Here is an 11,098-nt window from a genome sequence, read left to right on the forward strand (position 1 = left end):
GGACTCAAGTTCCCAGGTGTCAGCTGAGCACACAGCCCCAAATGAGGTCCTTCCCCTCATAGAGATTATTCTTGATGTCGTCAGACGGGGATTCTAGCCCTGGAAAGCGAATCTGTTCCTAGCCCCAAGTGAAACCAACTCCAGAAAGCAAGCTACAGCCCCAGTCTCAGACGACAGTCTCATTCTCCAGGAGCCCCTGTCTGGGGAACACCAGCCCGAGTACTGCTGAATTTTGAAAACCCGAGAGGCAGGGCTCGGTGGCTCATGCCTGTAATCCCAGCACTTTGGGAGGCTGAGGTAAGAGGACTGCTGGAGCCTAGGAGTTTGAGAACAGCCCGGACAACATGACAAAACCCCATCTCCACAAATATAAATAAATAAATAAAATTAAATTAGCCAGGCGTAGTGGCGCACGCCTGTATTCCCAGCTACTCGGGAGGCTGTGGTGGGAGGATCACCTCAGCCCTGAGAGGTCGAGGCTGAAGTAAGCCGTGATCATGCCTTTGCACTCCAGCCTCGGAGACGGAGTGTGACTCTGTCTCCAAAACAAGACAAAAAACCAAAAACCAAAAACCAAAACAGCAAGACTGGGCCCGATGGCTCACGCCTGTAATCCCAACACGTTGGGAGGGGAGGCCAAGGCAGGAGGATCACTTGAGGCCAGGAGTTCGAGGCCAGGAGTTCGAGGCCAGCCTGGGCAATATAGCCAGGCGCCCGTCTCTAATTTTTAAAAAACAAGGCCGGGCGCCGTGGCTCACGCCTGTAATCCCAGCAGTTTGGAAGGCCGAGGCGGGCGGATCACCTGAGGTCGGGAGATCACCAGCCTGACCAACGTGGAGAAATCCCGTCTCACTACTTGGGAGGCTGAGGCAGGAGAATCGCTTGAACCTGGGAGGTGAAGGTTGCGGTGAGCCGAGATCGCGCCATTGCACTCCAGCCTGGGAAACAAGAGCGAAACTCGGGTCTCAAAAAAAAAGAAAAAAAAAAAAACAACCAAACAAAAAAACCCGCGAGACGGGGGCTCCTCCCTCTAGCCCCGCCTCTTCAGGTTGGTTCCCTCATTCGCCCCGCCCCCGCTGCGGACGCTGGGGGGCCGGACCGCTCTTCCCGGCATGCATTGTTCGGGACCAGGCGAGTCGGGCGCCAAGCGCGGGGCCGGAGCCGCCTTCCCGGAGTCCTTTGCGCGGCACCTGGCGACAAAATGGCTGCCCGACGGAGACGGGCGGAGCCTCCGGGCCGGGAGGCGCCGGGCCCCGCGGGCGTTGGCGGTGGCGGGAGTCGTTGGGCTGAGTCGGGACCGGGGACGTCGCCCGAGAGCGGCGACGAGGAAGTGTCGGGCGCGGGTTCGAGCCCGGTGTCGGGCGGCGTGAACTTGTTCGCCAACGACGGCAGCTTCCTGGAGCTGTTCAAGCGGAAGATGGAGGAGGAGCAGCGGCAGCGGCAGGAGGAGCCGCCCCCGGGTCCGCAGCGACCCGACCAGTCGGCTGCCGCCGCTGGCCCCGGGGATCCGAAGAGGAAGGGCGGTCCAGGCTCCACACTTAGCTTCGTAAGGAGCCGTGGGGGTGGGGGCGGGCGCCACGGCCTGTCCTGGCAGCGGGAGTCGGGGCCCGTGAAGGGGGTTCGGGACCGAGGTCCACTTTCCGTTCTGAATGAGGGGCCCGTCCGGGTCACCCGCTGAGAATGTGGAACTTGGATTCCCGACAACTGGGGTCTGGGGGCGGGAGTGGGGACTCCAGCAGCCTGCCCCTGGGAACTGGGAGCTGAGGAATTGCCTTGGAATCAGCACTGTGGAGAATGAGGAAACGTGGATGTCAGGATTCCTGTTTGAGTGGTACCCGGACCTTGGGTCATGGGACCACCACTAATTGTGAGGAAAGGGAGTAAATTTAAGTCTGGACTCTGAGCTATATGCGTTAGACTCAGACCACGTACTGTGTAAGGACAATTACTTACCTAGGATAATTGCTTGACTTCCTTGTATCTTATTCGACCAACCTCCATTTATTGAGCAATTTACCTCGTGCTAGGCATTGTGCTAGGTGCTGGTATGCAGTGGTGAGCTTGCAGACAAGATCGCTGCTTTCCTGGAGCATCTGGGTTTGCCTACCCTCATTTTCCCTAGTTGCAAAAATAGACATCATCGCATCTCTTGATGTGGTGAGGGTTTTATGAGGTGATCCTGGGAAAGTGGTTAGCACAGAGCCTGTCTTCCAGGAAGGGCTAAACTGGTGGTTCTCAATTGGGGCAGTTCCCTCCACCCCCACGTTTGGCAAAGTCTGGAGACATTTTTGGTTGTCAGAACTGCGGGAGGGGGTGCTAGTGACATCTATGGGTAGAGGCCAGGGATGCTGCTCAACTTCCTACCATGCGTGGGGCAGCGCCCTCCCACCCCCAAACAAAGAATAATCTAGCTCAAAATGTTATTAGTGCCAGGTTGAGAAACTCTGGATTAAGTAAATAGGGCATATATTGATTTTTGGCTCTGAGCTTGCCATGTCTGTGGTGCTAAGATCAAGTCCCTGTAGCGTGGAGGAAAAAGTTGACTTGAGAATAACAAGACTGGGGGCTCTAGTTCTGGATCCAGCATGTGATTTTGGGCAAGTGATCTAACCTCTGCAAGCCTCAGTTTCTTCATTTGTTAAAAATGGGCGTGGATTGGGTGCAGCGGCTCACACCTGTAATTCCAACATTTTGGGAGGTCGAGGTGGCTGGATCGCTTAAGCCCAGGAGTTGGAGACCAGCCTGGACAATATGGCAAAAACGCATCTCTACAAAAAAAATTTTTTAAAATTAGCTGGGCATGGTGCCACACATGCCTGGAGCTCCAGCTACCCAGGAGGCTGAGACAGGAGGATCGCTTGAGCCCAGGAGATTCAGGCTGCAGTGAGCCGTGATTGCACCACTGCGCTAGCCTGTATGACAGAACAAGAAAGTATCTTAAAAAAAAAGAAAATCGGTGTGAAATAATCCCAGCAGGCCAGGCTCTGTGGCTCATGCCTGTAATCCCAGCACTTTGGGAGGCCGAGGCGGGCAGATCACGTGAGGTCAGGGGTTTGAGACCAGCCTGGCCAACATGGTGAAAGCCTGACTCTACTAAAAATACAAAAATTAGCAAGGCATGGTGGTGCATACCTGTAATCACAGCTACTCGGGAGGCTGAGGCAGGAGAATCACTTGAACCTGGGAGGTGGAGGTTGCAGTGAGCCAAGATCGTGCCACTGCACTCCAGCCTGGACAGTAAGACTCTGTCTCCAAAAAAAAAAAAAAGGAAATAGTCCCAGCAGCACAGGTTACTGAATGCCTGATTGTCTGTGAAGTCTGCTGGAGCACAGGAAGCCCTCAATCAATGGGAGAAGGTGGGATACAGGATGAAAGGCTAGAGAAAGACTTTCTTTGAGGAAAGGGTAAGGAAGGAAAAGCGTCAGGACCAGGGTTGGTTTGACACCTGCGAGTGGAATCCCTTCATGAATGGGAATAGCAGTCGTCGTTGCATCTTTTTCATTTGTTCATTGAGGAGCCATTTTGGCTGCACCCTCAAAGAGGCCATGCCAGGCTAGGCACAGGGAAGGCAATGTTGTTTGGTGTCTAAGGATGTTGTCCAGAGGCTTCGACCCACCTGACCCTGAATCAGCTCCATTGTTTGTTGTTAGCATGACCTCTCCTTCTGAAAGACTTTCCTCATCTATGAAAAGGGGGTGGTTCTTTTTTCGTTTTTTTTTTTTTTTGAGACAGAGTCTCGCTTTTGTTGCCCAGGCTGGAGTGCATTGGTGCAACCTCAGCTTACTGCAACCTCCTTCTCCCGGGTTCAAGCAATTCTTCTGCCTCAGCCTCCCGAGTAGCTGGGATTACAGGTGCCTACCACCAGTCCCGGCTAATTTTTTGTATTTTTAGTAGAGATGGGGTTTCACCATGTTGGCCAGGCTGGTCCCGAACTCCTGACCTCAGGTGATCTACCCGATTCCACCTCCCAAAGTGCTGGGATTACAGGCCTGAGCCACCGCGCCTGGTCAAAAAGGGGGTGGTTCTAACTTTCATCTTAGGGTAGCTGTGAAAATGAAAGGAGATGGCCAGGCGCGGCGGCTCACACCTGTAATCCCAGCACTTTGGGAGGCCGAGGCGGGCGGATCACAAGGTCAGGAGATCAAGACCATCCTGGCTAACACAGTGAAACCCTGTCTCTACTAAAAAATACAAAAAATTAGCTGGACGTGGTGGCGGGCACCTGTAGTCCCAGCTACTCGGGAGGCTGAGGCAGGAGAATGGCGTGAACCCGGGAGGCGGAGCTTGCAGTGAGCCGAGATCGCACCACTGCACTCCAGCCTGGGCGACAGAGCGAGACTCCGTCTCAAAAAAAAAAAAAAAAAAAATGAAAGGAGATGATACATCCACAGCACTTGGCACAGGGCTTGGCATACAGTATGTGCTCAATAAAGGGAGCTGTTGCCACCTCTTGTGGTCCCTGCTAGGGAGGATGAGGCCTTGGCGTGGAAAGTGAGAACACAGCTGGTCCCTACTGAGGTGGGCACTCTTCTTGCTCCTTGGGAGGGCACCGCCGGCCCAGGGCAGGCGCTGAGTCGCGTGTGCTCCTCTCTGATTGCTGCGCAGGTCGGCCGGCTGGCGGAGCTGGGCGCGGCGTCAGGACGGGCCACCAGGCCGGGCTAGGAAGGTGTAGTGGGCCTCAGCGCCGCCAAGGGCGGTCCCGGCTCCTGTAACCGTTGCAGTCTTCTGTCCCTTCACCCAGGTGGGCAAACGCAGAGGCGGGAACAAACTAGCCCTCAAGACGGGAATAGTAGCCAAGAAGCAGAAGACGGAGGATGAGGTGAGCCGGCTTGGTGCAGGGGGTCCACCCTCATTGCCTTTCCCTTCCAGCTTTTGCGCCCAGCCTTCTCCCTCCCTGTCTGGTATCCAGGCCTTTGATGAATGTGCCTGGCAGGGTAGGAGGGCTGTCAATGGGTCCCCAGATAACTTGACTTTACAATCTTTAGCTCAAACCCAGAGTCTTCCGGGTGACACTTGGAATGGGTCACCTGTCTCAGGGCAGTCCTGACCCTGGTTCCTGGCACCCCCCTCCTAACCCGTATCCCCCTTCCACAGGTATTAACAAGTAAAGGTGACGCGTGGGCCAAGTACATGGCAGAAGTGAAAAAGTACAAAGCTCACCAGTGCGGTGACGATGATAAAACTCGGCCCCTGGTGAAATGACCCCCCCGCCCCCGCCTGCCCATGGCCTGGGACTCTCTGCGATGTACATAACTATTTAATGCAGCGGCGGCGGCGGCAGCCTTCCCCGAGAGGACTTAAAAGCAGAAGGAAACCGAGATGCTTCCCGCAGCCGTGGACGATTCTCCAGGACTCTTTTTTTACCTTGAGCACTTGCCTCATGAGACTTCATAGAACAGTGGTTTACTGTCCCCCCGTTCTCACCTCCTCATTCTCTCTGGCTCTTTCTGTCTTCCTCTTCTCACCCTCCTCCCTTCCCTTAGCCATCACTTCTGGGAAGTAAAGAACTTGACTTAGTGCCGGAGCTGTGTGCTTGGTTTGTCTTCTTTGCGCTGTCGGACCTAAGTCTTCCCCCCATTGCTGGCATTGTACCTGTCAAAGCCTGGGCCTGGCCCAGTAAGGAGTGGGATATGGAAAGGGTAGGAAGGACAGGGGCACATCCCCTCCTGTAAGCCTGGACTTTCCCCAAGACCTATCTCCCCTCACTGCTGCATCCCTACCATGCCACCTTAGGCTCACTTTCTCTTCACAGTTCCATTTTGGCTTGGCCAAAGCTGTTGCATTGTGCATTCAGCAGACACTTAGGAGCATCTATAATGTGCCAGGGCTCTTCGAGGCTCCGGACCACAGCTGGGAACACACAGACCACACCCTCCCTGCCCTTACAGAAGGAGACAGACAAACAAAAAGGGGAAGCCCTTTTGCAGCTAGGGAGGAGGGGGGTATGTCTTTTAGGTGACATTTGATTAGAGTCCTGAGGGAGGTGAGGCAGAGTCCCAGGCAGAGGAAACAGCCAGGTCGGAGAGGGCTTGGGCCTGATGGGGGCCTCATAAGTGAGGAGGATGGCTGGATGGATTATGGGGGAGAGAATTCAGGATTTTTTTTTTTTTTTTTTTTTTTTGGAGATGGTCTCGCTCTGTCGCCCAGGCTAGAGTGCAGTGCTACAATCACAGCTCACTGCCTCACTGCAGCCTCAACTTCCTGGCCTCCTCCCACCTCAGCCCCGCAAGTAGCAGGGACCACAGGTTCACACCACCATGCTCTGCTAGTTTTTTAATTTTTTTGTAGAGATGGGGTCTCCCTATGTTGCCCAGGCTGGTCTCCAACTCCTAGGCTCAAGTGACCCTCTCACCTCGGCCTCCTAAAGTGCTAGGATTACCAGTATGAGCCATTCCCGGCCCAGGATTTTATTCTTTTTTTTTTTTCTTTTTTTTTTTGAGACAGAGTCTTGTCTCTGTCACCCAGGCTGAAGTGCAGTGACACAATCTCGGCTCACTGCAACATCCACCTCCTGGGTTCAAGCCATTCTCCTGCCTCAGCCTCCCGAGTAGCTGGGATTACAGGTGCCTGCCACCATGCCTGGCTAATTTTGTATTAGTAGAGACAGGGTTTCACCATGTTGGCCAGGCTGGTCTCGAACTCCTGACCTGAGGTGATCCACCTCGGCCTCCCAAAGTGCTGGGATTACAGGCCTGAGCCACCGCGTCATGCCCGGGATTTTATTCTTAAGTGAGGAGAAGGCTTTGGGGAGTATTTGAGGTAGCAACATGATACGTTTTATATCTTCAGGGGATCCCTCTGGTTCCTGTGGGGAATAGACTGAAGGGGGCTGAGGGTAGAACCTGGGAGACTGAGGAGGGGAGTGGAGGGGACTGCATCTTGGCAGCAGAGGAGGTGAGGAGTGCTGATAGCTGGATTCCATGGGGCTGTGTGCTCCACTGGGGGAAAGGCCACTCAATCCTCTAGCTACTTGAAGCCCTTCCAGGGAGGCTGGAGTCTGTCCCTTCCATATGCATACACCCTCAAGAGAAAGAGGTTGGCCGGGCGCAGTGGCTAACACCTGTAATCCCAGCACTTTGGGAAGCCGAGGCGGGTGGATCACGAGGTCAGGAGATCGAGACCATCCTGGCTAACACGGTGAAATCCCTTCTCTACTAAAAATACAAAAAAATTAGCCGGGCGTGGTGGCGGGCGCCTGTAGTCCCAGCTACTTGGGAGGCTGAGGCAGGAGAATGGCATGAACCTGGGAGGCAGAGCTTGCAGTGAGCCGAGATTGCGCCACTGCACTCTAGCCTGGGTGACAGAGACAGACTCCCTCTCAAAAAAAAAAGAAAATTTTTTTTTTTTTAAAAGAGAGGGTGAGGAGGTTCTCTGTCCAACCTTACAGAACATGATCATTGGCACAGACCTAGCCCTTCCATGCCCTCCTCTGGCTCCACTGCGCATCCTGTTGGAACCAGAAGCTGCCTGGCTCCACCTGTTCACCAAACCCACACAGGTTTTAAGATGCCCTTGCCTCCCAACTCCTCAAACCTGCTGGACCTGGAGCAACGTTGGGGGGTCTCCAGCTATAGGCTCACCCCAGTCTTCCCAGGCAGGAATGGCAGCAGCTGAGCACCCTTGGCACTCCTACCCAGCTTAGGGCTGGGCCCTCTTCCACTTTTTTTTTTTTTTTTTTGAGATAAAGTCTCCCTCTGTTGCCTAGGCTGGAGTGCAGTGGTGAGATTACAGCTCACTGCAGCCTTAACCTCCTGGGCTGAAGCGATCCTCCCACCTCAGCCTCCTGGGTGAGGTCTACAGGCATGTGCCATCAGACACAGCTCATTTTTTTTTGTATTTTTTGTAGAGAAGAAGTCTCGCCATGTTGCTCAGGCTGGTTGGGAACTCCTGGGCTCAAACCATCTTCCCGCCTTGGCCTCCCAAAGTGCTGGGATTACAGGTGTGAACCACTGCACCCAGCCCCCTCCTTCCACTTTTTTTTTTTTTTTTTGAGACAGAGGCACACTGCCCCCAGGCTGGAGTGCAATGGCACGATCTCGGCTCACTGCAACCTCCGCCTCCCAGGTTTAAGCAATTCTTCTGCCTCAGCTTCCCAAGTAGCTGGGACTACATGAGTGTGCCACCCTACCTGGCTAATTTTTATCTTTTTGGTAGAGCCGGGGTTTCCTGACCTCAAGTGATCTGCGGCCTCAGGGATTACTGGCATGAGCCACTGTGCCTGGCTCTTCCTTCCACTTTCAATCAAAAGAGGACCAAGACTCAAGAGAAACACGGCCTCAGCAAGTAGAGGGTGGAAGGCAGAGGGCTGTGGTCCTGGAGTGGGCTGAGGTGGGCTCACCCCTGTACACCACAGGCTCTCAGATTTTGCCAGATGCAGTCTGTGCAAGTTGGGGTGGAGCACTGACTCATATAACAAATGATGAGCATCTGCTATGTGAAGTCAGCTACCCAAACAGACAAAAACCCCGCCCTGCCAAGAATGGTGGCTCACATCTGTAATCCCAGTGACTGGGGAGGTCGAGACACAGGTGGATCACTTGAGCCCAGGAGTTCAAGAGCAGCCTCGACAACATAGCAAGACCTTTCTTGCTACAAAAAATAAAAGTTGGCTGGGCGCGGTGGCTCACGCCTGTAATCTCAGCACTTTGGGAGGCCGAGGCAGGAGGATCACTTGAGGCCAGGAGTTCGAGACCAGCCTGGCCAATGTGGTGCAACCCTGTCTCTACTAAAAATACAAAAAAGCCGGGCGTGGTGGCGCACACCTGTAATACTAGCTATTCAGGAGGCTGAGGCAGGAGAGTCTCCTGAATCTGAGAAGTCAAAGGTTGCAGTGAGCCGAGATTGTGCCACTATACTTCAGCCTGGGCAACAAAGTGAGATTCCGTCTCAAAAAAAAAAAAAAAAAACAAAAAACAGTCTAGCCGTCGTGGTGGCTCACGCCTATAATCCTAGCACTTTGGGAGGCCAAGGTGGGCAGATCACGAGGTCAGGAGTTCAAGATCAGCCTGACCAACATGGTGAAACTCTGTCTCTACTAAAAATACAAAAATTAGCTAGGGGTGGTGGCGCACGCCTGTAATCCCAGCTACTTGGGAGGCTGAGGCAGGAGAATCACTTGAACTGGGGATAAGGAGGTTGCAGTGACTACACTCCAGCCTGGGCAACAGAGTGAGACTCCGTCTCAAAAAATTAAAAAAAAAAAAAAAAGAATAGGATAACTTTTCTCTTTCACTTCCTGCTAACACACAATAAGGTTTTTCTGCTTTAGTTTGCACATGGGCTGAAAGGTCTCTCCCTCCTACTTTGGGGATGCTAAGCTAGCCCAGGTGTGACTTTGGCCTTGGGGATGGAGTATGGGGGAGGGAACACAGGAAGCTAATGGAGCCATCCCTACCTCCTCCTCCCCCAAAGCCACCAGCAGAGACTGGATCTTTAAAAAGCAACAGAAGCCTGGGAAGTAGGTCGCCCTGCAGCATCTCAGCCTCTATTCTAGTGTCAAGAGGCAGGAGAGACTGAAAGCCCAGGCACATCCCTTTACAGTACTTACCCGCTCTGACCTGAGAAAAGTCTGAAGAGGGAGGAGAATCAAATCCAGGTTTTGGTGAGTCACACAGCCCTGGCTTCAAACTATTCTAGTGCCTGTTGACTGTGTGATCTTGGGTAAGTCACTAAGCCTTTCTGTACTTCAGGTTCTTCATCTATCATATAGGGGTAAAATAAAGAAGCATCTCTAGAGTCAAGTTCTAAAGTAAGGGCAATATTCATAGAATCTAACCTTGCCATTGTTTAAAACAGCTAGTGCTAGGCCGGGCGCGGTGGCTCACGCTTGTAATCCCAGCACTTTGGGAGGCCGAGGCAGGCGGATCACGAGGTCAGGAGATCGAGACCATGGTGAAACCCCGTCTCTACTAAAAATACAAAAAAATTAGCCGGGCGTGGTGGTGGGCGCCTGTAGTCCCAGCTACTCGGAGAGGCTGAGGCAGGAGAATGGAGTGAACCCGGGAGGCGGAGCTTGCAGTGAGCCGAGATTGCGCCACTGCACTCCAGCCTGGGCGACAGAGCGAGACTCCATCTCAAAAAAAAATAAAAATAAAAATAAAAAAAATAAAACAGCTAGTGCTTTCCAGGGTGAAGAAGTTGGCTTGCGTTTGGGGACTGTGTTAAGTCAGTTAAAGTGCTGACCTTTGAACTCGGGGGACAGTGTGATGAGAGGCTTGGGCAGGGAGGCTGTTGTAAATTGAGAACACGTTTGTCTCGCATTTCAGATTCTTGGTTGGACACCAATTCTTTTTTTTTTTTGAGACGGAGTCTCGCTCTGTCGCCTAGGCTGGAGTGCAGTGGCGCAATCTTGGCTCACTGCAAGCTGCGCCTCCTGGGTTCACGCCATTCTCCTGCCCCAGCCTCCCGAGTAGCTGGGACTACAGGCGCTGGCCACCATGCCTGGCTATTTTTTTTTGTATTTTTAGTAGAGACGGGGTTTCACCATGTTAGCCAGGATGGTTTCGATCTCCTGACCTCATGATCTGCCCGCCTTGGCCTCCCAAAGTGCTGGGATTACAGGTGTGAGCGTGAGCCACCGTGCCCGGCTGGTTGGACACCAATTCTGTGAGTTTCTTTTGGTACAGAGAGCTTCTAATTGAACTGAGGTAAGTTTGCCAGGCATAGGGCTGTTGTGAGATTTGCATGAGATAACATTTGGTCTTTTTTTTTTTTTTGAGACAGAGTCTTGCTCTGTCGCCCAGGCTGGAGTGAAGTGGCGTGATCTTGGCTCACTGCAACCTCCGCCTCCCGTGTTCAAGTGATTCTCCTGCCTCAGCCTCCTGAGTAGCTGGGATTATAAGTGCAGGCCACCACTCCTGGCTAATTTTTTGTATTTTTAGTAGAGACAGGGTTTCACCGTGTTAGCCAGGAGATGGTCTCAATCTCCTGACCTCGTGATCTGCCCTCAGCCTTCCAAAGTGCTGAGATTACAGGCATGAGCCACCGCACCCAGTGTTAATGAGACAACATTTGGAAACAGCTTGACATGCAGTAGGTGCTTAAGAAATAGGAAAAAAGGCCGGGCGTGGTGGCTCACGCCTGTAATACCAGTACTTGG

General features: G+C 53.2%; 1 protein-coding gene across 1 annotated transcript; it reads left to right on the forward strand.

Annotated features, from left to right (window-relative positions):
- Window positions 1-1,088: 1,088 nt before the first annotated feature.
- TRIR (telomerase RNA component interacting RNase) lies at window positions 1,089-5,524 on the forward strand. The gene is made up of 3 exons (XM_030820719.1): window positions 1,089-1,546; window positions 4,742-4,819; window positions 5,095-5,524. Exons 1-3 carry the CDS (start codon window positions 1,202-1,204, stop codon window positions 5,200-5,202), a joined length of 531 nt encoding a protein of 176 aa, XP_030676579.1. The 5' UTR covers window positions 1,089-1,201; the 3' UTR covers window positions 5,203-5,524.
- The last annotated feature ends 5,574 nt before the right edge of the window (window positions 5,525-11,098 follow it).

This window comes from Nomascus leucogenys, chromosome 10 (genome assembly GCF_006542625.1).
Source record: "Nomascus leucogenys isolate Asia chromosome 10, Asia_NLE_v1, whole genome shotgun sequence".
Classification (NCBI taxonomy): domain Eukaryota; kingdom Metazoa; phylum Chordata; class Mammalia; order Primates; family Hylobatidae; genus Nomascus; species Nomascus leucogenys.

Excerpts from the sequence above, each read along its gene's own strand:
- TRIR (XM_030820719.1), top strand. The coding sequence starts at position 1,202 with ATGGCTGCCCGACGGAGACGGGCGGAGCCTCCGGGCCGGGAGGCGCCG. Across the intron at positions 1,547-4,741 it reads CAGGCTCCACACTTAGCTTC|GTGGGCAAACGCAGAGGCGG; the intron begins GTAAGGAGCCGT and ends CCCTTCACCCAG. Across the intron at positions 4,820-5,094 it reads AGCAGAAGACGGAGGATGAG|GTATTAACAAGTAAAGGTGA; the intron begins GTGAGCCGGCTT and ends CCCCTTCCACAG.